This window comes from Ylistrum balloti, unplaced genomic scaffold, assembly GCF_031769215.1.
Source record: "Ylistrum balloti isolate Yb309-2 unplaced genomic scaffold, AGI_CSIRO_Ybal_v1 Utg370416, whole genome shotgun sequence".
In the NCBI taxonomy this organism is placed as follows: domain Eukaryota; kingdom Metazoa; phylum Mollusca; class Bivalvia; order Pectinida; family Pectinidae; genus Ylistrum; species Ylistrum balloti.
In genome coordinates, this window is record NW_026782282.1 from 227,716 (window position 1) to 254,016 (window position 26,301).

Consider the following 26,301-nt stretch of genomic DNA (forward strand, 5'->3'; position numbering starts at 1 on the left):
TTCCCCCGTTTAGGTTTTGACACTTTTACAGAAGAAGTCGGTATTTCTAGAGATTCCTCCATGAAACGAGGCATGTCTTTAGATGTCCAGTATGATGAACAAGACATCATCAAGGTAATATCTATTGTCATTATTCAACGCTTGCAAAATATTCTAAACATAAATGCTGTATATGTTTAGTATTCAGAGGTGGGTGACTAGAATTTTTGTTCCATTTTTAGTCCCGAATGTGACGGACATTCTTCAGAAAGAAAGGATAAAACAAAATTGTATCTGAATTTCATTTACAATTCATTACTGACTTTGGTGAAAAATATTGCGGAAAATTTACATGCATGAAAGTTTTAGTTGGCACTTCATGTTTAATTCATGTACTTGTTATTGTATATCATAACATATTTTCATGCTTGTCGTAAATCCTGTACACAGCACAAATTATGCTTTGGTTGTTACATTGGATTGTTCAGTCACTACAGGTTATAAAATGCATGGTTTAAACTGGTTTTAGACATTCCCTTGATAATTTCATTTTAACTGCAAGACTTTTCTTATTACACACACTGCCAAAACACATTCAGCTTCATTTCGAATTACATCGGCATGGGTATTTCAGGATTTGGCAACCTATGTTTTTGTTTTGCAGTTGAAATGAAATGGTCTAACAAAGTAGTTATTTTGTTAAAATGATTATTTGTTTATTTTTAATTAATTAACCATTATCCAAATATTTAATTTCGTTATGATTTTCTGTAGTAAAACAATTTCATTTATTTATTATGATTTTTCCCTTAATACCAACTCTCTCATTTGCATGTGGATTGCAGTTACTCCATGACCTTGAGGCTCGGCAGGTGAGAACTAGGTCAATTTGACCTGGTTGTAGTGCTGCTGTACCCATACTTCCCCAGCATGTATTCAGTCCTTTTTTGTGTCATGTAAATTTTAATACTCTGCAGAAGAACTTCCTCATTTCAAATTAGCATTTGAAAACTATTCAGACCTATAGCTTAGTTGAAAATTTTTGGGGAAATGCAAAAAGGATTTCATCCAAATCCAAATTTATGAAGACCATTTTATTGAGTTTCCATTCAATTTTAGAAAATGAGATATTGTATTTTTTGGAACTAATATATCTTGAAGGAGAGATATCCTATGAAAGGGAAGTTCTTCTGCAGATCATGATTTTGTCACAAGAGGTATCAAATGCCATTGCTTTACAGCAAAATATATTGAAACAATTAATCAATTTTTTTATCAGAATGAAATTAGAGGAAGTAAAGTTAGCAACATATAGTGTTAATATTTGCACCTGATTTGACTCCAGTGTAATGTATTAAGACTCACAAATATAGAGTAATGCATCTGTCTATCATAAATAAATAGCACAGATATTTTGATACACCATATCTTAACAGTGTGAATTCTACAGTTGTGTGACAGATAGAATGATTCAGAAATTAATAGTGGGTAAAATTGTCTCTTTTTTTTTTATCAGATGGATGTGCGCATGTTAGCTCACCGAAAAGTAGATTAAATCATCTTAGATCAATCCTTGTTTCCAGTTCTGGTCAAATGGTTTAAACTGCAATAAACAAAAATGATGAAGATAAAATATTCATTGTTCATGTTCAGAAGTGTACTTTATAAAAATAGAAATATGCCACCTTGCACACAAAAGGATTTATTTAAAAATCACATGGTGTACTTTAACATCATTTCTTAAATACTCCCATCCTGTAGATTACACAAATGTCAGATGCACTGTTTTTGTAGAAAATCTTCCTTTTTGTATAAACATGATATAAATCTACTGTGTCAACACAACCTCTGACCCAAAGTCCAGACATAAGCCTATAACAGCCCTCACCCACACTAGCGAAAGACATGTGGTAGACATCAGTCAACCCTCACACACAGCTACCCAAAAACATGTGGTAGACATCAGTCAACCCTCACACACAGCTACCCAAAAACATGTGGTAGACATCAGTCAACCCTCACACACAGCTACCCAAAGACATGTGGTAGACATCAGTCAACCCTCACTCAGCTACCCAAATACAGGTTGTAGACATCAGTCAACCCTCACTCAGCTACCCAAATACAGGTGGTAGACATCAGTCAACCCTCACTCAGCTACCCAAAGACATGTGGTAGACATCAGTCAACCCTCACACACAGCTACCCAAAAACATGTGGTAGACATCAGTCAACCCTCACACACAGCTACCCAAAAACATGTGGTAGACATCAGTCAACCCTCACTCAGCTACCCAAATACAGGTTGTAGACATCAGTCAACCCTCACACACAGCTACCCAAAAACATGTGGTAGACATCAGTCAACCCTCACACACAGCTACCCAAAGACATGTGGTAGACATCAGTCACAACCCTCACTCACACACAGCTACCCAAAAAGAGTCAACCCTCACACACATACCCAAAGACATGTGGTAGACATCAGTCAACCCTCACACACAGCTACCCAAAAACATGTGGTAGACATCAGTCAACCCTCACACACAGCTACCCAAAGACATGTGGTAGACATCAGTCAACCCTCACACACAGCTACCCAAAGACATGTGGTAGACATCAGTCAACCCTCACACACAGCTACCCAAAAACATGTGGTAGACATCAGTCAACCCTCACACACAGCTACCCAAAGACATGTGGTAGACATCAGTCAACCCTCACACACAGCTACCCAAAAACATGTGGTAGACATCAGTCAACCCTCACACACAGCTACCCAAAGACATGTGGTAGACATCAGTCAACCCTCACACACAGCTACCCAAAGACATGTGGTAGACATCAGTCAACCCTCACACACAGCTACCCAAAAACATGTGGTAGACATCAGTCAACCCTCACACACAGCTACCCAAAGACATGTGGTAGACATCAGTCAACCCTCACACACAGCTACCCAAAGACATGTGGTAGACATCAGTCAACCCTCACACACAGCTACCCAAAGACATGTGGAAGACATCAGTCAACCCTCACACACAGCTACCCAAAGACATGTGGTAGACATCAGTCAACCCTCACACACAGCTACCCAAATACATGTGGTAGACATCAGTCAACCCTCACACACAGCTACCCAAAGACATGTGGTAGACATCAGTCAACCCTCACACACAGCTACCCAAAGACATGTGGTAGACATCAGTCAACCCTCACACACAGCTACCCAAAGACATGTGGTAGACATCAGTCAACCCTCACACACACCTACCCAAATACAGGTTGTTGACATTAGTTAACCCACACTCACAGCTACCCAAATACAGGTTGTTGACATTAGTTAACCCACACTCACAGCTACCCAAATACAGGTTGTTGACATTAGTTAACCCTCACTCACAGCTACCCAAATACAGGTTGTTGACATTAGTTAACGCACACTCACAGCTACCCAAATACAGGTTGTTGACATTAGTTAACCCACACTCACAGCTACCCAAATACAGGTTGTTGACATTAGTTAACCCACACTCACAGCTACCCAAATACAGGTTGTTGACATTAGTTAACCCACACTCACAGCTACCCAAATACAGGTTGTTGACATTAGTTAACCCTCACTCAAAGCTACCCAAATACAGGTTGTTGACATTAGTTAACCCTCACTCACAGCTACCCAAATACAGGTTGTTGACATTAGTTAACCTACACTCACAGCTACCCAAATACAGGTTGTTGACATTAGTTAACCCACACTCACAGCTACCCAAATACAGGTTGTTGACATTAGTTAACCCACACTCACAGCTACCCAAATACAGGTTGTTGACATTAGTTAACCCACACTCACAGCTACCCAAATACAGGTTGTTGACATTAGTTAACCCTCACTCACAGCTACCCAAATACAGGTTGTTGACATTAGTTAACCCACACTCACAGCTACCCAAATACAGGTTGTTGACATTAGTTAACCCTCACTCACAGCTACCCAAATACAGGTTGTTGACATTAGTTAACCCTCACTCACAGCTTCCCAAATACAGGTTGTTGACATTAGTTAACCCTCACTCACAGCTACCCAAATACACATTTTTTTTATTGTTTTATAATTCTTACATTGTAAACTTCTACTTTTTTTCGATCAGTAATTGCTTTTGAATTCTTTACTTTGTAAATACACTAATTTTGTGTAAATGTGATTTCTTTTTCTCCATAAATCCACCAATTTTCAAACTTCATCCATTTAATATTTAGATGCTAACTGCAGTAATAATTTGTCAACATGTACCTTCTGCATACTGAGATATTTTCACCCCTGGCTCTTTCTGTCCTTGTACCATTATATACAAATTCACCTCACAAACATTTCACCCTCCAGATTATATTAAAATCTTATACAACTGTAAGAAATTTTCGACTAAATTTAAATTTTCATTCCCAGTTCATGGACAAAAATGGCAAAATTGAACAGAGGTGATAATTTCCCAATATACAGAATTTAATGGAATTGCTAAAAAAAAATAGCATATAACGTTAGCAAAGAGTCAGATTTTTTAACAAGTTTATCAAAAAGACTGGTCAAATGGATAATTTCCCTCCTAAAGCTTAAATAGGGGGAAAACAAATTCTGTGACAATTCATAAATAGGGACAAGGATTGTTTTTCAGGTTTGTGTGTTGATGTTTGAAGTCACTTAATACATTTTGTCGTGCAGATGACACATATTCCCGGAACTTATATGTTGTGGTTGCGTTTCCAGATAAGCCAGCTAGGAATTGAATATTTAGCTTTCTCTGTAGATATCTTGTATCCATTGAAGAAAACGTTGATACAATAATTTCTAGCTAGATGAATGTTCTAGAGCATGGAATCTTTGATAAATTTTGAAATCAGCATTTGTTTTATATAAATGTGAATGCATATCAGGAATTTACAGTTGGCATAAAGATCTGGAGATATTTGTATTGGACAGGTCTTTTTTTTTACGTAGATTTTTCTGTATAATGGTGTAATTGTGAAAAGCATGTCCATAGTGGTGACATTTTCTGATTAATTAAAACAGAAAACCTGTCTTTTGTGATGACTTTTAGATAAGTTACCTAAATCAAAGAAAAAATATTTAAGAAAAAAAAAAAACAAAACAAAAAACGAAAAAAACGGTCATAGAAAGTAGAAATCTTAAGTGCAAGGTTCCTGTTAGAGTTGAAAAAAACTTTGTACATTAATCTATGCACATATACTGGTTATGGTAATTAATTCTGAAGTGTTCAATTGATAACGGGAGATACTTTATTTGATAAATAAACTAACATGCTATACAGGTTCTTCAATTTGTAGAGTCAGCTCAGTTGACAATGTGGTCCCCCATTTACCACTCTTGGTGGCTTATGGTCATGTTACAGCCTTTTGATTGGCCATTATACCTCAATGCTGATTGGTCAATATTTATGTATTCTTACAGGAATCAGAATCAGTAGCAGAAGAATCTGGTAGTGATGTTGGTTCGGTGGGAGAGAGGTCGGCACCACAGGCACGCGAGGAAGGTGTGTATCTATCAATGAGTGTGTGAAAACTTGTGTGTCTCTTGGACAGCTAATCCTATCTGCTTATTTGGAAAGAAGCAATACAATCTATGTGTGATTTTTCTGCTAGATTTAGATATCTGCACCAGTAGTCCTGAACACTAGTATCTATTTACTCTGACAGTAGTCACCAGGATTATCAAATTTGAATTAGATGTAAAATAATGAGTAGTTATCAATCTCATTATTATTTAGATCCCATTTTTCATGTACCCATTCATCCCATTTCATCTTCATTTATCCTCAATTCCTCTCATTATTTTGACCCACCTTTATTTTAGCCTCATAAATTCTCATTTTTGTCCTGGCGTGATTTGGTAAAACAGATTGCATAAAGATACAACACATAAAAAGTGTCAAAGTTGTAAGGCACAGCTTAAAAAAATATCCAAACAAGTGTTACAGTAGCATAAATAAACTCTTCGCAGTTAATGCAGGATAAAGTATTTTTGTGCAAATGAAACTGAATATATTATCAAATACAATCATCTTTAATAAAGGCAGGTGATTTAATTTTGAACAAAAAAAAAAAAAAAAAAAAACCTTAAGTTGGCTGTATACCTGGAAATGTTTATCCTCATTTCATTTTTGCAGTTCTTGGTAAAAGACAAATAAATTTTAACACTTGTTTCTTATTTGAAAGTTTCAAAATTTTGAAGATTTTTCTAAATAGCAATAACTTGCGTTCGTCATTCATCATTCATTGTCCATTTTACCCGAGACCCATTTTGGCCATTCTGCTGTCATATTCTATATGCAGTATATATTGAGGATTGTTTACCATCAAGAAGCCCCTTCTGATATATGGTGATGGTTTTTTGTCGGTATAGATACTGAACAGGGTGATGATGACCAAATTATTATGGAGGTTGACTCCCGAAGGGGTGTCGCCAAAGAGGCAGTAAAACACGAAAGCAAGGAGGAAGACTTCTTCGATTTGATTTCACAAATGGATAAATATGCTGAAGCAAAAGACAAACAACAGACGAAAGAACAAGGTATTATGCCTGATCAGCACATTTGTCAAGCATGCCTCTCAATGCATGTTAATACAAGGACTTTTAATAAAGGAATATTCCTCTAAATTTGTATCACTAACTGGGGCAATATGGTTACTGGATATTGTGAATGTCACTGGCTAACGACCTCCACATACACCTCCATATGTTCACCACACTAACTTAGATTCACTGGTAATTTCATGTACCCTCGTCAAATTTGTGCTGTTTGCATAACCGAAGTGTTCTTCCATTGTCACTATGAACAGGGTTTGGCTTAAATTGTTTCCAACTAATAACTGATATGCCATGTTTAATGGTCGAACTAACTCCTATTTATAAATACACTGTGTTAACTAAAGAAAATTTCTCACGGTTAAGATAGAATAAAATTATTGTCTTTTAAGAAGATGTGTTTATTCAGTTAAATTCTTTCCCGTGCTGCTATTTTTTATCACCTGGTATTTTTTTATTTGTATTTTGCTGTTTTTTTGTTTTCTATGAATTGTTTTGGTATTCCTCAATTCGTGATGAAGCAAAATTCTGCATGAGTCCCGAAACTTTAGCTGACTATATTGAAAATGAAAATAATAGTTTTCATTCAAGATAAATTCTAATTAGAAATATCTTTATTTACCTTTTTGTTTTTAGCAAGGAAAGAAATATTTCCTACTAATGTTCACAGAACTAACAGAAAAGTAGCATTGTATACTAACATAGATCACAAGCTCTCAGCTGTCTTATTACCTAACCCTGTATCGATTCACAAAGAGCTTTAAAAAGAAAAGTTTATTTTGTATGCATGAGTATATGTATCCTGTACAGTGATAAGAAAAACATAACATTTATCAAAGATTTCTAGATAAAATTTTAGGTATAGTTCTGTAAAACCAATGAATTAGAAACTTAACTCCAGGCAATTTTCTGTTCTGCACTATATTTATACTACTGCTTTAACTTTTTTCCAGCTTCTGTAGGCAATAAAACTTTCTTCTAGAAGATTTGCATTAATTGATTTAATTTTTAGTGATTTTTTTGTTTTCAGTTAATTTACAGATTTAGATGAAGCTAGATTACCTCCCTTGTTTCAGTGCATACTCTACTTTCTACTTTTTTGTTTGTGATTTTCAATATGTGACCTTTACTATTTTAATATCATGTGACTTGATACAACTGATATCATGTGATTATGAGTTGATATCATTTGACCTCCGCACACTTCAGATACAGAGGATAGGCAATCTATCCAGGAGGATGAGTTTACACTCAATCGTCATGATCGTGAAGCCGCTGTCTCCGAATTATTTTCTAAACTAGAGGAAGTTGGTCAGCAATCTGCTCCGCAGCAAACGGCTTCTCAAAGCCAAGGTATTACGGCACGATCTGGTTGTTATTGTTGTATTCGTGGTATTGTGGTGTATTCTCACGACCTGTAACACAACCAATAATGGTCTTTTTTCTCTAATAAATATGCATGTAATAAAAAGTTGAAAACCTCGTTTAAAAAAAATATCTACTAACAGGCATGGTTAAATATCTTTATAACTTTATATACCCTCAAATCTATATAACTTTATATACACTCAAATCTTTATAACTTTACATACCCTCAAATCTTTATAACTTTATAAACCCTCAAATATTCTTAACTTTATGCAACCTTTATCATTTATAACTTTCTCTAATCATATGGATATGGGCAATTCTAAGCAATATATTTCTGGTATATGATGTTTATAAGTACTTGAAAATTTACACAATCAAACTGCCATTTGGGAATAAAATAAAAAAAAAATTTTTGAATTAAAAAAAAAATATCCATTAATGAATTTTGTAATTTAAAGATATGTACAAGATCATTTAAAAACAATATTTCTTAAAATCTTTGGAGAAATCAGATACACAAATATTCTCTATTTTCTGTTGAGACAAAACTACATGTATTGAAATACATTATATAGCAGAAAATCTTATGAAAGTATTTAGCCTCACTAAAGACTAACCGAAAATGCTAAGTTATATATATCATACAGATAATTTATTTTGTATAATACTGACATTTTAATTTTGATAACTGTGTTTTATTTATGATATGATTATGGGGGAAAGTTTATTTATTTTTTTAAAAAATCTAGTATTTGATATGAATGTTTGTAATAATGTATAATGATAACCCAGTACCATAAGTTGTGATATCACCTCTGGTTTGATAAATTTGAGACACATGCTAAAAGACAGTTTGAATCCTTAATATTTGATGTCAGATTTTCTCTATATAGTAACACCTTACACATGAACACAAACTATATACAATGACATCTTTATGAAATGACTTTCTGTGTACAGAGATAATTGATGATAAGAGGATATATATAAATAATTGTAAATTTCATGTCAGTCGTAGATTATACAGCTTCATTGTTGAGGTTAAATCTCAAAGCTCCCTCTCTCCTGTATTTTCTTCATTTCTTGCTGTAAATATTCATTTGAATGTTTGTACGTGTTATGTTCAGTGTATTTCTTGGTTTTCCTCTCAATGTCATATAGGTGTTGCCTATGCATTTATATTGTATATCAATTCTGATGTCTTTTTTTTATGTCATCTTTTTTTATGTTATCTCTAGTCGAACCTATCACAGGTTTTTAAATGTCTGTTTCTTTATTGTTGTTTTGAATATGATTAAAATAAAACTATGTCTGTGTCTCATTTTTTTTATGTGTTAAAAAAAAGAGAGAGAAAAAACTTGGTTTGAAAGTGGTTTCAATATTGGTTATATGTTGTGTTGTTTAGTATGTCAGTAGATATGTTTGGTTTCTTTTGACTTGTGGATGGTGTTAGTTCCATAGTAGGATGCAAGGGAGACAATCTGTCCATTCACAACATTTTTTTTCAGGTGGAAATAATGATAACTTGTGGAAGTCTTCATGATAAAAAGAAAATATCAGGGGAAAAAAAAAAGAAAATATCAGGAAAAAACGAAATAATATCTGTATAACTCTGGGATCAAGAATTTACAGCTGTGTAGTTTTAAAATTAAGATAAATCTGGAATAAGATAATATGATTTTACATCTTTGTAGTTTTCAAATTAAATTAAGTCTGGAATAAGATAATATGAAATGCTGTCATTAGTCTATTTTTTTTCTGTAAAAACAAACAACAATTATGGTTGGATATCTTTGTCTTCAGTTCAGATTTAATTGAAATTTCTGTTGAGGAAGTGGAGGAATTATTTAAAAGTAATTTTTTGGTGGTAACAGTGCATTTTCTCATAAATTATTTGGTAAGGGGAATAACTGTGACACTGACTTTGGGATATTACAGACAGCGACGATGCGGAGGGAATAAAGACTCCACCGCCAAGTCCTGTAGAGAAAGCTTTCCCCACAGGTACAAAAACACACCTAATCAACCATATACTCACCTAGCTGTCTTTATCTCACAGTGTATAGGAGGCTAGTCGTTCTGTCCTATACTTGTGTGGGACTTGTCTGTCTGTCCAATACTCACATGTGAGACTTGTCTGTCTGTCTGTCCTATACTCATGTGCGGGACAAGAGTGTCTGTGCATCTCTAGAATAACTGACTTGTTTTCTGTTTGGTGATGTGTATATTTGGTTGGTGTGCTGTGAAATTTCTCCATTAATAAACTCGCTTTCTGTTTGTTGCTCTGAAGTGTATCAAACTTTCAACTGAATCTTTCCTCTGATATTACAAATTGGTGTACATCTGATCATTTTTCTCTCTAACACATATCTATCTTAATTCGTAGGAAAATGCTTCTCAAATGGAAATATTCTTAACAAATATAAAACATCTTGCATTGGATAATCAATACGCAAAATATTTCTTCTGCAAAATATATATGCTACTTGTCCAGCAGCTGTCCCAAAATTAACCACATAACAATCTCTCAAAATATCATCAAACTTATCTTGCTTTGCGAACACAGTACCATTTACATTTTTTGTAAGATTTTTCGTTGGTGTACTAGCATTAATTTTATACAACATCTGATAATTTGTAAGCTAAAACAATCATTTAAAATGAAATACTTAAAAGAAGGATGTGGAAGTATGTATTTATTTGGTAAATCTAAAATTCTTTTCCCCCATCACTTTCCTCAGATTTGTAATACTTGTATGTAATAGAAATGGTTGATATTATACACAAGTTTTGTCAAAGATTTTAAGCCCATGAATCCATTAAATCCTAAAACAGTAGACACCTAATTTACCCATAATGAGCATGAAGTAGTTTTTTTCCAGATTTTGATAAGTAGAGTGTTACATACTGCATGACGTTATTTAGTCTGTATAGAGACTGAGGAGTTATAAAGACAACAGCATTTGAATAGAACTTTGATGGTCATTAATTTGTACTGACTTAACACTGGACTGATATTACCCTCACTGAGTACTGCTAACAACTGACATATAAATCTGTAATTTTGTGAACCTTGTGATAGTATAAGTCACAGATAAAGTTTAAACTTTGTAGGATATTGTTTATTTTTTCGCCGTATAAGCTTTGCTCGATATATATTGCTCTGTAGAAAATTGGATAAGAAACTTGTAATAAATAGAAATGCTTCATTGCCTGATGATGATTCTTGTCCTTGCTGCTTTTCACACCTCCAAAGGGGAGAGTTCTATGCTTGCTAGTGTCTCGGAAACTGCCGATGAGTATGAGGAAATGTACACGGAAGAGATTGAGGAAATTTTCCAAGAGTCGGATGACAATGGTAAAACATGGAAAACTGTCAAAAAAATAACCACAATTACGCCATCGGGTACAACTGAGAGAACTGTGGTTATGGAAGGTACAATGGCTAGCACAGCTTTGTGTACTGGGAGCTGATTCCCTCGCAATGTTGTCAAGCACCTGTGACATTGTCAGTGGCACTTTACATTGAAATATACTTTTTCTACGATCTTTTCCTAAATGTTTTTTACAGCCAATTAAAACTTTTGTCTTGCTGATAAGTGGAAGCAAGGCTATGTCATCATAGTCGTCACTTTTCCATCATTGTTTGTGTCACCATCCATGACAAGGCGAAGACAAAGTGAAAAGCTTAGTTTATCAGAAAGTCTAAATTTCTGTAGTCAGATCCTATGTTGTACAACTCATTTCAAGACCAAAAATATAATTCAATTCTTGGATAAAAAATGATTGCCAGATTTTAATAACTGCCAAGAAACTACTGTAGTAGTAATTAGAGACAGTCCATTATATATATGTATTACATTTTCTTTCTGATTTTTTTTTTAACTTGGTACTCGTTAATTTTCTAAAGCTGAAATAGCAATATTATAGACATATTTTGTATAACATATTTTTTACACTTACTGTAATTTTTTATATATTGTATAGATGTTGTAATACATTATCATCTACTTTTAATTTGTCTAACTATATTTCAATTCCATGTTACCATTGTATATAGTGCATCTATTTTCCTGTATTTCTTGTATAAACTTATCTCTGCATGATAGAACAATTGTATAGCATGTTTCATGATTGTTGTGATATTGTACTCTAAAGCAGATGGTAATACAGCATTGTATTAGCTGTAATTTGACTTCCTGAGTAGTATTGGGACACTGCAAATATGTTGGATCATTATGATAATGAAATATTTCAAATTGTTATTCAATTAATGCTTGTTAAGATGGAAGATGTCTGTCTCATTCCTCAGAGGTTTTAAAAAAAAAATCCTCAGTGAAGATTATTAGATTTTCTTCGAAATCAAGAAGTTTGATTTTGTTCTCTTTGCTGCGAATTCTGAAAAGCTTGAGGATATTAAAATAGTGGAAATAACTATAGTGTCAGTTAATTGTTTAATTTTTGGGATACATGCAATAGAACAGAAACCGGAGATTCATTGTTCTGAAAAAGGATACAATATCTTAATACATAATGTGTATATACATATATTTTTTGTAGTAAATGAAAATTGGTATTGGCACACAAAAAATTTTGTGAACTTACCGGTATACTGAGAAATGAAATCATGTTCATTTTGTGAGATTCTGCTTCAAATTTATAAAAGAATGTGTTTAGAAAACTAATTCAGTTGCTTTTTTTTTATATACATGTCATATAAAAAGTCTTTTTTCACTAAAATTACCCTGTTCCTCATTCTTTTTCATTTACAGAGCAAGTTGCACCAGATTCAGAAGCAATCAAGGCCTTAACTGAAAGTTTATCCTTCGGCGAGCCCAAGAGAGATGATGCTTCCCAACCAGAGGAAACTGGTGTGTAGACTAGGCTCCATGTTTGTTTGTCATTGTCGAAGCCCAGTAAGAGGGCACATTGTTTATCGGATATTTCAAATATTTTGTGGAACCTGCCAAGCTTATTTCTGTTTGTCATTAATCAGAAAAACAACCAGAAAATTTTTAATCAGAACATTTTTAATCAGGAAAAAAAAAAAAAAAAAAACCCACAATCAACCAAATGCTTTTGGTCCATTGCTTGCTTTGTCAGCGATAAAGACAGAAAAAATCACATAATTTTTATTTTTGCTACACTGAGTTACGAATTTCATTCCATAGTTACCAGAAACGGTGTGGAGTGTTTCCATGGCAATGGCATTGCTGCTGCCACCATAAACCTCAGGGACTAATAGACACACTCCAGGTGAAAGAATGAAATAAAAATGGCCAGTAGCTTCATCGTTATCACAAAAGATCATTGAGTTTTTGTTTACCAAATTTTATCACTGAGAATTTTATAAAAAGAAAACAAGAACACTTGTTTTTTGTTAAATAGTTGTTATATATGTGTGAATCAAGATTAGAAATTCCTTCGACTGTTTTTTCACAGCTGTCATTTGGATTATTTTCCATGATGACATTTTCGTTACCTTTCGTTGTGTCAAGCAGGTTTTTAACAAGAAGGAGTTGAAGGATGTACATTGTACGATCTTGAAAAAAAGGAATTTTTTTTAATGGAAAATGTGCCTCCTATTAGTAATTGGTAATATGATACCGTCATTGATTGTGGTGTTATTCTCCAGAGTTATTAGATTTCTTCCATCAAAGATTCAGATATTACCAAAGGGAATTGGGCCCATTATATGCTGAGGTAAAAAGATTGTGTTATTTCAAATGAAGTCACTTAGGCAAGTTTTAGCCTTAATTATTTACAGCGATTGATCACGAGACGAAAGTTGTGTTCATGCCCCATAAATCACAATAACAAAAATTACACTCAGGTATATCAAAGCGATATCCATGACATGATCAAATGAAAAAGAATTAGTGTGAGAATTTCATCATTTTCAATGTTAAAAAATCTTTTACTGACAAAGCAGTCATATACATATTCAAATTTAAGTTCGGTGAAAAGTTGGGCAGGTTCCACGCCAGCCAATATTCATTAGCTATATTTAGATGACCACACAGTTGACATGTGTTGAGGTGACAAGGTAATATATTATGGCATAATGTTATCAAGGTTTTTCCCTGTGCATGGTTTTCCTACAAATTCCATGAGCTCAATGGCATGTCATATTCCTAATGTCCACCATACAATAAGATTTTCCATAGTAGTTTATGACTTGGACACCTCACAAGACTTGTAATTTGCAATAGTTTCTTTTTGATAAACTTAATATCTGATGATACGTATTTGTTATTTAAGAAGTGTGTTAATATCATATATGTAGTGTGTAATCGTTATAATGCCTAGTATTTGCCATGTAGTGTACAAGATGACATGGGTTTTCTGCCATTACTAAAATTTTGAAATTACATTATGTAGTAAGCTTACTGGTTAAGGGTTCATTAATGGTTAATATGTATATCTCGCTCATTGTTAAATGTGTTATCTGTGGTGTTCATAAATGTTACAGTCAAACGTTTGTAAAATTTTAGGATTTTAGATTATTGTATTGTTATTTGGGATCAGTAATATTACAGTGAGATGATGCTTATCCAAAATGAGGCACTCTTGAATTGATTATTTATATATTTTCTCAGCAAAGAAAAAAAAATCAAGTGAAAATTGTTTATAATAATCTAATGACAAAAATATCCAAGGGTAGACAACCCTTGAAAATCTAGCTTTTACTTATATTTTCTGGGCAGCTCTTTAGATTCTTTAGTAGTCTCTATTTTTCCATAACAAAACATTTTTAACAAAATTATTAATGATAATAACAATAACTGATGGTTCAATGATACTGCAGTATCAAGTATGATTATCGAAACTGATCTTGTTTATTAAATGACTGTTGAAAAGGTTTTTTGCAGGTATTGTAAATTGTATCAAGTCTAGAAGGCTGCTTTATCAGGGAAAAAAATAGCTCTGAAATTTATTGTGAATTTCTCATTACAGCATCAGGTTAAAAAAAAAAAAGGAAAAAAGTTTTAGAAAAATGTTAATGGCACTTAACAGTCAGCCAATTTGTATTCACGACCTTTCCAAGTACATGTACCGACAAAAAAAAGCATTTTTATGAGGAATTCAGAAACTCATTTGGAAGTAATTATCTTCAATGAAAAGATCATTTTACTGGAAATGGATTGCAAAAATGTTTTTTCGGAATGATATATCCTTGCAGCCATCCACAGATTGCAGTGTTTTTTGTGTTTAACCTTTGCTGTTGGATTGAGGTGAAAACGTACATTTTTACACTACAGCTAGCTCTGATGTAAATTTAGTGTAAGTAATAACAACAATGCTGGGATATTTCGAATTTTCTTGAAGAGCAAAAGAAGAAAAGAGGTGGGAAAGTTCAATTAAAGAAGACACTTTTTTCACAAAATTCATTTCTAACCTGAACAACTGATATAATTTCAAAAAGCTTATTAATTCAAAGCTTGGCATTGCTGTGGTGTAAATGTACATGTGTTACACATTTATCAACATATTTGTGCTTCTCTTGGAACCCACTTCAGTCTAACAGTAAGAAGCCTCTTTCTAGATTTGTTACGACCTTTGATCTGAATATTTGGAGTTATCGTTTATATATTTCGCAATACCTGCAAAGAACTCTACATCAACCAGATCAGATTTACTTAAAAGAACCACATTTTAGAAAAAATGGACTTTGATTACCCTCAGATACAATATGTAAACAGATAATTATCATTTGCATGTATTCAAAACTTCAAAAATTAGATTTTAACATTTGAGATTTTTATCTATATTTATGAATAGAGCTAATACCTACATAAGTATATGGAAGATAACATGTTCTGTTATATAGCTAGGTTTCATACTTACATTGAAACCTTATCTCAATTTGTTTCTGTCATAGACCTCTAACCGCTTTTAATGCACTGTTGTCATGGTAACCATTTCCAATAAAATTGGATATAGCAAATTTCAAAATTCATTGCATTGTTTTCCTCTTTTTGTTTTTCTTTACTTTTTTCATTCATTTCTGCCCCAAGAGAAAAATTTGGTGATCTGCTTTTAATGTTGATCTGTAAAAGTCTCAGTCTCTCGACCAATGAGAGCTTTGATGGAGTGCCGCAAGTCAAGTATGCTGATGAATTCTTAGGGACAGATACATATAATTGATTTGAACTTTCACGATTGAAGCCACTAGAAAAAAAAACATTGGAAAAATGGAAGGAAGAGAGAAATTTAACGAGAAATTAAGGAAAGCATGTCCATACATTACTTTTAATTCATGTTTGGCTCTTTCTTGAGATGAAGGAAAAAATTTATTGATTTTAACTGAAATGTCAAAAAATAAGATAATTGAAAGGTATCTTTAGAACATTGAATCAAAGGAATAAGTTAAGAGAAATGACCATCACACAATGTTTTTAAAAAATTTCAAACCAGATTTTCTTTTTTTTTTTTTTTTCGTAAATGCTTGTTTTTCCATGCTTTAGTAAATATCTATGACACTGCATGATTGATTGCTTTGAGCCATTCATCATTAGAGGTTTTGTTGCACATGATGTCCTTGATATACATGCTCACAGCAGAAGGGTCACACTTTAAATGGACAAGACATGTATTTTGTTTACAGAAATGGAGGCAAAATAATAACAAAAAGACAAATGAAACATGTAAAATATGCTAAAAACTCTGAAAATTTAACAAATAGGTTGAAAAGAAACAAAATAAAAAATCACATAATTTGAATCAAATTTAACATTTCATAAGCAATTATCAAAGAAAGCAAATGAGAATACAGGAATATTAAAAGAAGTAGATGAAAGAAAATTAAACAGAGACCAAGAAGTACATATTTATTAAAAGTATTATCGTTATCCTGGAAGTCGATCTCACAGTGATCAACAGTTTGAGTAGAAGGGAAATGTTTAATGTTGTAGACCTTGGTATGAAGAATGGTATGGCCAAGCTTACGTTTACTATTGCACAAATTGCACTAGTGTTTGTTGTGAATATTTTCACAGAGTCTTCTTCTTTCCTTTTTTATTTATTTATTTTTTTTTTGTAATATTCCTCCAAATTAAAAGGATCTTCGTAATCAACTTTGGTTATAGTTTCATATTTTATCATATACATATATATATATATATATATATATATATTCTATTTTTTTTATTTATAATTCTGGATTTTATCTGCATTTTTTTTTTAATTTTAAAAGCTAGTTTCTTTTTCCCATAGAATTTTTTTGTAACCTTTTTTTTTTTTAGATTTCTGTTTATTTTTGGTTTAAAATCTTGACAAACAATCCTGGTGATAGATTCTTTCGAAAGTTTTTTTTTTAAATCCCTTATAGATTCCATGAAAAGAAACATCTTTTTATAAAATTCGTTGCAAATATCAGAAATTGCAAATATCAAAAAATTACTCTGTTTAAAAAATTTCAAATAAATTCGAAAATTTAAATTAAATTTTAGTGTGTGATGGATATTTACCCTTTTTCTCCTTTGTTAAATCTGGAAAAAGAAGTCATAATTTTAGCAAGTTATATACATATGAATGCCTTTCTGTAAAACTGTTTATTTGGTACCTGGTTATTAATGTCTTGATCTACCAGATCGATACTGTTTCCTATCTAAGCATGAGTTTTCATTGTACAAGTGTCGTACCCTGGCTGTTGGCATGTGTACTATATCTAGATCTATCTCGTTAAAGATTGACATTTCTCCAATAATTCATCAGCACAATATGATCTCCTTACAACAAAGAAGCCAAATTAATTAAACAGAAAGATTTCCCATTATCTGTAGTAGACATTGGATACCAGAGTGATTCTTTTTCAAAACATTAAAAGCAGAATTCTCCAACATTTTTATCCCAAACTTCCTCAGTCTGTTGTGGCACATTTTTTTTTCTTTTGTCTGTCATATAATTTACATGCTAGAGGTTAATTTGGGTTTGTTTGCTTGTGTGTAGTTTAGTTTTTATTAGAATCAATATAGGTACATTTCACAAACCAAGTCTGCATTAGACAAATATCACAGAGATGGAATACCACAAGATTTTACAACTAAAGAAATTATAGAACAATTTCATTCACAAGCATGTGTAAATTTGAATTGTTTGCATTATCATAATCCAGATTGGAAATTTTCAAAAATGGATTGCATTTTGCATAATTTTGAACTACAATATATGTACTGCAATATGCAAGGACATTTGAAGGCTTGGATAACAATGCATGATGCTCTCTCTTTCCAAACCTACTTATCTCCCTTGATAATAGCATAGTCGAAAAACAATGCTTCTTAGTAAAAAGTAATTGTAATATTAGGTACTTTTATGAAATGCAGTGCGCTTTGTGTAATATCTGCATGAGTTTGGCCATGTCAGTTTTCCCCTCCAAAGTGTGACAAGTTCTAGAATGCACATGTGTGATTCAGATAAAGAAGAAGGCGAGTCAACATTGCTGAAATTATGTACTGGTGAATAGAAACACAGGGAAGTAGGATTTTCTGCTTTATTGCGAATTAGATACGTATCCATAGATTATAGTAAGAAAATTACACAGTCACACAAATATCATTTTGTAGTGTTACTCTACAACATAGGTATGTATTTCACAAGTACATTGTTTGATTTTAAAGTTATATATAATACACATACAACTTAGAAATTTTTTCGAAAATCAATTTTTCGAAAATAAAACTTACAGTAGAACTTTGTGCCAATATGACACAACCTAGGCTGAAACAGAATTAATCTAGTTTCCCACATCACACTATCTTCTTATAAAATGTGACAAAAATCATTTGGAGTAGGACTTACTATCTCCGAATAAAAAGTTACCAAAAACGTTTGAAGTCGGACCTACTATCTTCTAATAAAAAGTGACCGAAATCGTTTGAAGTAGGACTTGTGCGAGAACATTCACCATGAAGCAGAAGAACTGTGTTTGAGACATCACACAGGGTATGTATGTACACTTTAAAATCATTGAACAGCACAAAACATACTACTATAAGAACAACATAGCCTCCATCACCAGTTATACACACTAGCAAAGCTTCTCGTAAAATATTATCAATTATACTACTTTTCTTGTTGATAGGATGAATATGATCAATTCAGAAATCATAGGTCAGTAAATGTGTAAATGGTTTTGAGAATGTATCCAGATTGTTAAAACCAGTGAGTGCGTGACAGTGGTGTCTTTGTATATATTTTCTGACTGTTTTGTCTACATCAACGTCCTGTAGTGTCTTTTAAAAATTGTCTATTGCTAGCCATTTAGCTTATACACACTATATAACTCTATATCTGACTCAATTAATTATTAACAATTTTTAAAATATATCATCGTCATCATCATCATCAATCATCGTCACTCTCATAATTTCCATCTTTGATATATCACATTGCCATATTAGATTTGGGAAAACATGGTAGTGTTTTTTGCCATCTTGGGGTTACTTTAGCTCACCCAAGATTGCTTGCCATCCCAGGACTACTACTACATTTGTGATTTGCTGAGCTAGAAACCAAACGCAATACTCACAGCATCTGGGCATGCTTTTTGGGCCAATTTGGCTATGCTTGATCACCTAACTAGCGGAAGCGAGGACTATTTTCACTGGTAAAATACCTTATGTTTTATCTTGACACTTTCTCACAAATTTCAGTGCCTCCTTACGAGGAAGGTTTAAGCCTACAAACGGTCTCTGAGGACTTGCAACAAGATGTGGCTCCAGAGCAACAGGTCATGCCTGTGACCCAGGGGTCAGAGTTCACGGCTCCTCCTCCATTGGATGAGGATGTTGTCAACAATCAGTTTGAATTCTTAGAGGAAGAAATAAATAAAGCTAATATTGAAACTGAACAGTGTGTTGTAGGGGATTTAGGTACTGAAATTCCTACAATACCATCAGACATTGAAATGCGTGAACCTCAACAAGCAGACATTTCTTCTTCAAGTGTTGATCCAAAACCCATCGAACCTGACATGGGCAAAGTTGTAGATAGTTTGAGGAAAGATCTGGTTAGGGAAACCTCTCCACCAGAGGTTGCAGGAAAGAGATCCTCTAGTTTGTCTTCTTCGTCATTTTCGTCATCTTCTCAATCTTTGTCCGATCATCAAGCTGAATTTGAGGAAGATGTTCCAGTTCCATCGAAGTCATCAGAAAACAAGGAAACGCTGGGAGAAGACAGATTTGAACAGGACAGGGAAAGTCCACCAGGATACACACAGTGTACAGATACTACCGCAGAGGACAAGGAAACAGGTGTCGAGGAATTGACTGCAGCACAAGATGATGGAGCACATCCCCCTGTATCAGAGTCAAAAGAAGTGATAGAATCATCTGTAGATCCACCAGTTGATCGTACTATGGAGGTGTCGAATGTTGGTGTTCCAGAATTTGTCCCTGAAAGTGTCACTGATGTTTCTGCCAAAGAAACAATTGATGAAAAGGAAGAAAAAACGCCAATTCCAGAAACAAGTATCGAAGATGTTGTTGTGGACCCAACTGATCCAGAAAGAAGTGATTTTGTTCAAGATTCTCAACCTGTGCAAGAAACAGTTGTTGACGATGTTCCAAGGACGGAACTGCCATCTTATGAAACACCTGCAGATGAACATTATGATTCTTTGACCAGCACATCTTCTGTAGAAATAGAGAAGCAACCTGATTCCTCAAAGGAATCTGACTTGGATGACATTTTAGAAAAAAATATTGGACATTTGCAACCTGCTGAAATAGCCAGTGGTGTCCAAGAGCCAGATGATGTCGATAAATACCAAAGTGATGAAGACAAACTTTCATCAAGTTCTAGTTCATCAGATTCAGACAGTTCGGGAGAGCATGATTTACAACCTAATGTAGAACTAGGTCAGCCATTGGCTGACATCACAGAACAAGTTGATTCCCATGACACTACGTCAGAGAAAGCTGGTGAACTTGTTTCTCCTGGTTCAGGTTTGGACAGTACTTGTGTTGAACATGAGAATGTATCAGAGGGTAATGAACATGAACCTGTCCCATTTGATGAACCAGCAAAGTTGGAATCTGAGCCAGCAGATGAATCTTATGAACCAGCGTATACAGACGAACCTGTCATTGAACATGCTGAACCCTTACAAAAAGACACAGAACCTGATTTTGTTGAACCTGCTGAAGAGTGTCGTAGGCAAAGCAGTTCTTCAAGTCACACCACTTATTCGAGTGGGGAAGGTTCTTACCTGTCCGACTCTGAGGACGGAAAGGCTATTGGAGAAGACTACGTTGACAGAGGGGAACAGTATGAGTTTGTGGAAGATAGAGCATCAGTTGAAAGGGTTCTTCCCGATGAGGGTCCAACTGGAGTACAGAGTGTGGTACAAGATTCAGATGTACCAGTTGTGGAAGATGTAACGACCAAAGAAGAATCTTCACATGAGGAATGTCAGCCTGCTCTGGAGGACTTGGAATCAGTTGAACAAGACATGCAAAGTATTGTTACAGAGAGCGTAACTACCAAGATAGAATCATCTGTGTCTGAATGTCAGCCTGGTGTGGAGGACATTGAAGAAGTTGAGGAGAAAACTGAAGCATTAGCTGTGGAGGAAGTGACGACCAAGGAGGAATCTACTGTTGAGGAATGTCAACCTGCTGATGAGGATATAGAGGAGGAAAGAGCATCCATGATGGAATCCTTTGTGGAAAGAGGTGAACAGTATGAGAGTGTAGGTGACGAAGCAACTGTGAAGATGGTGATTACTAAGGAACAAGAAACAGAGGTGGACGGAAAGCACACAAAACATGTAGCATTTGAGGATTCTGGCGTTTCTGTACAGGGTGAGTCTGGGGTTGTGGAACTAGGGAGCGAGGTTAAACAGTCTCTTCCTCTCGAGACAGGTTGTCCTCCCACAGAGGTAGGGGCAGAGGACATAAAAGAGAAAGAAGGAAGCCCTCTAGAGTGGCGGTACCCAGGCGACTCTGAGGAAGGCGATACTGAGGGAGAAGGTATCTTGTTTGGCCTGACTTGAGTTTTACCCAGGCTTTTTAGTTCTCCCAGTAATATCTTTAGAATCAAATAAAACAAAACTTGTACAAGTTATTCTCTCCCAAATAAAAGACATCCCAGTAGAGAAACGATAGCCTTCCGTTCTCTGACCTACTAACATGCCGTTTCCCTTGGTTTAAAATGTCTAGGTATGATGGCTGAGAAGAACATTTAGCCTTTTTTGTATAGCATGTAACTTTCTCCCCTGTATGATAAAATATCTATTTGTAAAGATTAATAAATATACACTCAATTTTCCACTCCAACCTCTTTCTAGCATGTTGTTATGGTGACATGCATTCCCTGTTCAGCACTTTCAACTCAAAACAGCATGAATTCTGTTTTCTGTTATTGATATTTAATGTCCATGCACATTCAGAGTTGTGCAGCAACCTTAACGATATATAATTTTTGATGGTTTGTAGGTATCTGTTTACTGGCATTATCTGTCCTATCTAGTTCATTATCACTAGTTTTGAAACTTGAAATTCAGATTAAAATCCTTCAGATCCCTAAAGGGATAATTATTCTGAAATCCAGTACCTAGATTAAATCCCTAGTTCCATTATATTGGAATCTAGGTCAACAATCCACTGTACTTGGATCAGATCGCCCAGTTCTCTCTGATAGAGATCAAATCCTTCAATCCACACTGTAGGGATTCAATCCCTCTATCCTATATACTGGTATCTAATCCCTCAATCTTTTTAAAACAGATCCCAGGATCCATTAGTCTGGGATCCAATCCCTGAGTCTTCTTAGAACAGATCCCAGGATCCATTAGCCTGGGATCCAATCCCTCAATCTTCTTAGAACAGATCCCAGGATCCATTAGCCTGGGATCCAATCCCTCAATCTTCTTAGAACAGATCCCAGGATCCATTAGCCTGGGATCCAATCCCTCAGTCTTCTTAGAACAGATCCCAGGATCCATTAGCCTGGGATCCAATCCCTCAATCTTCTTAGAACAGATCCCAGGATCCATTAGCCTGGGATCCAATCCCTCAATCTTCTTAGAACAGGTCCCAGGATCCATTAGCCTGGGATCCAATCCCTCAATCTTCTTAGAACAGGTCCCAGGATCCATTAGCCTGGGATCAAATCCCTCAATCTTCTTAGAACAGATCCCAGGATCCATTAGCCTGGGATCCAATCCCTCAATCTTCTTAGAACAGGTCCCAGGATCCATTAGCCTGGTATCAAATCCCTCAATCATCTTAGAACAGATCCCAGGATCCATTAGTCTGGGATACAATCCCTCAATCTTCTTAGAACAGATCCCAGGATCCATTAGCCTGGGATCCAGGATCCATTAGCCTGGTATCAAATCCCTCAATCTTCTTAGAACAGATCCCAGGATCCATTAGCCTGGGATCCAATCCCTCAATCTTCTTAGAACAGATCCCAGGATCCATTAGTCTGGGATCCAATCCCTGAGTCTTCTCAAAACAGATCCCAGGATCCATTAGCCTGGTATCAAATCCCTCAATCTTCTTAGAACAGATCCCAGGATCCATTAGTCTGGGATACAATCCCTCAATCTTCTTAGAACAGATCCCAGGATCCATTAGTCTGGGATCCAATCCCTGAGTCTTCTCAAAACAGATCCCAGGATCCATTAGCCTGGTATCAAATCCCTCAATCATCTTAGAACAGATCCCAGGATCCATTAGCCTGGTATCCAATCCCTCAATCTTCTTAGAACAGATCCCAGGATCCATTAGCCTGGTATCCAATCCCTCAATCTTCTTAGAACAAATCCCAGGATCCATTAGCCTGGGATCCAATCCCTAAATCTTCTTAGAACAGATCCCAGGATCCATTATCCTGGGATCAAATCCTCAATCCATTAAACGGGGATGAAATCCCTCAATCATGTCAAAACAAATCCCTTCATCCATTATTCTGGGACGAAATCTCTCCATCCATTGTACTGAGATCAAATCCCTCAATTCAATATACTGAGATCAAACCCCTCAATTCAATATACTGAGATTAAATCCCTCAATTCAATATACTGAGATCAAACCCCTCAATTCAATATACTGAGATCAAACCCCTCAATTCAATATACTGAGATCAAACCCCTCAATTCAATATACTGAGATTAAATCCCTCAATTCAATATACTGAGATAAAATCCCTCAATCTATGATCTGGGGATCAAAGTCCTCAATCAATACTATATTCTTATCAAATTGTTCGCTTCTCTACAAATAAATTCATCAAACCACCAAAGTGAGATGTAATCCTTCGATCCATTATCGGGGGATGATTCCACAATCTCCCCAGAACATGGTGAATCCCAACTGTAGGCTGTCATTAATCAGCCCATTCTGTTGTTGCTAAAAGTCCTTTCACAGCAGCCATATTTTTAATTTAGGATTTAATGTTAATCCCTGTAATCCAATTTCAACCTTACCCCCCGCCCTTTCCCAGTAATAATGATAACCTTCTATTGATCATTTTGTTCATGATAATTAAAACCTGCTTTTCCCAGTTTGTTATGACTACCTGTCTCCATGGTTACCATATTTCCATGTTTTGCCCTGTATTGAGTATGTAGTATTGGCCATTGTTGTCATAGGAATGAAATGGCTTTAATTACTATGTTACATTTCATTGTGTTTTATACGTTTTTAGTACAGGATGTGTTTTGAAGTGCTGTTAGTCTGTGTGGATTGTTTTGTGGTGTGAGTGCATGGTGTTTGTGTTTATGCCAGGTGGTTGGTTGTAAATATCTTCCTACCAATATAATGTGGTCAAGTACTTCTACCATGACAACAAAGGGCTGTATAGTTCCATTTTGGATCAGATAAATTCCAATCCAACTGTGGCTGACAAAAAGCTAGTAAGCATCATTAACAAATCTGGGCATTTCTCAGGAGTGGAATTCTTAATTAAAATACAGTGTTGAATTTAAACTTTAATCATTCAAGTAGTCTTAGGAACTTATAATAGGATTCTGCCCGAATCATATTCAAAATGAACACCTTAACTACAGGAATACTTAATGGAAACACTCAGTTATAAGTAGATAAGCGTTAGAAAAAACTCCGGATGAATGGAGAGATGTCACGAGGATGGCTCAATAGTCGAAAGCACACAAAAATTCCACACTATTTGTAAGGGAGATCTTTCTTATTTATACAGTAGAGATAGAAAGGGAGATAAGTCATGGATTCCCCCCCACCCTATGGAAACTTAAACTAGGCATGTTGAGCACTCCTATAGGGCAGTATGTCATTGTTTACACTCGATATGGGAGAAAAGTCATCTAGAAATCTGATTCGGAATGATACTCTGGAAAATACGCTATCTCCTAAAGGAGAAAAGTCATGAAATAAATACATCAGTACATGGTTCATTAAATGTATATCTATAAATGAAATAGGACTTGGGCATTGGAAAAAGATGGTATTTAATTTGGTGCAGTGACAGGTTGAATTGTCATGGCATCAACACATCCAGATCACACAGACACAAATGAAAACATCACAGATATTTTAGGGTAGATTTATTATAATATTTAAAGGTTGTAAAGCATTTATTTGCTATGTTTACAATCTGAACTGACATGACTTTGAAAAGATAGCTATATGGAAAAAACAAATATATTCACATGAAGGAATATTGCATACAGAATATAGGCCTCTGGTGTTATTTCACAAGGTATCAGATCGTCTCTATTGTATAGAGAAAACCAAGAACCTTAGTTACTACGTACAGATCTAGATAGAACTATGGATATAGTCTCTAATGTAGTTGGTTGTGGTTTCTGTATATTCAGGTGTTTGGTAGATGCTGTTTTTAATACTCTTCATATTTACTCCTAATGTTATTTCTTAAGAATGCAGGTATTTTGATAACCTGACAGATGGCAGGTTAGTTATCTCTTAAAATTGCAAATTTGTCTTATTTGACCAAAAAAACAAAAAAAAAGAAAGAAAAAAATCACGTAAATTTCATTTGGTCATTGGTACATTTTACAGACCAAGGAATTTATCATTTTCTGATAAAACATCTTTGAAATAACTCTAGCATCCTTTTAGGTTGTGATTGTATTTGAAAATGATTCCATTTTGAAGTACATGCAGAAATAAGATCTACGAAAACAGCAGTTTTTGCAGATTAATGTTTCTTTTCAACAGCAGCAAGTTTGATCACTTGTCTGTAAAAATCAATAGTATCTGTATATTTGTTTACAAGTATTTTTCTTTTCTGTGTCACAACAGTGAGTAGTCCCTATTTCCTCCCTATATTGTACATAACACATACCCCAGATTTCTACCATTCATGAATGATCTAGTTCTTTATTCAAAGTTTTTTCCGGT

General features: G+C 34.7%; 1 protein-coding gene across 1 annotated transcript in view; it reads left to right on the forward strand.

Moving 5' to 3' along the window:
* LOC132554521 (ankyrin-2-like) overlaps positions 1–26,301 on the forward strand; it is a 189,659-nt gene that overhangs the window by 110,977 nt on the left and 52,381 nt on the right. Inside the window, exons 40-46 of the mRNA XM_060218839.1 lie at positions 14–114; positions 5,447–5,528; positions 6,398–6,565; positions 7,790–7,933; positions 9,890–9,955; positions 12,724–12,822; positions 19,609–21,927. Coding sequence (XP_060074822.1) covers positions 14–114; positions 5,447–5,528; positions 6,398–6,565; positions 7,790–7,933; positions 9,890–9,955; positions 12,724–12,822; positions 19,609–21,927 — 2,979 coding nt within the window. The remainder of the gene's footprint in view (positions 1–13; positions 115–5,446; positions 5,529–6,397; positions 6,566–7,789; positions 7,934–9,889; positions 9,956–12,723; positions 12,823–19,608; positions 21,928–26,301) is intronic.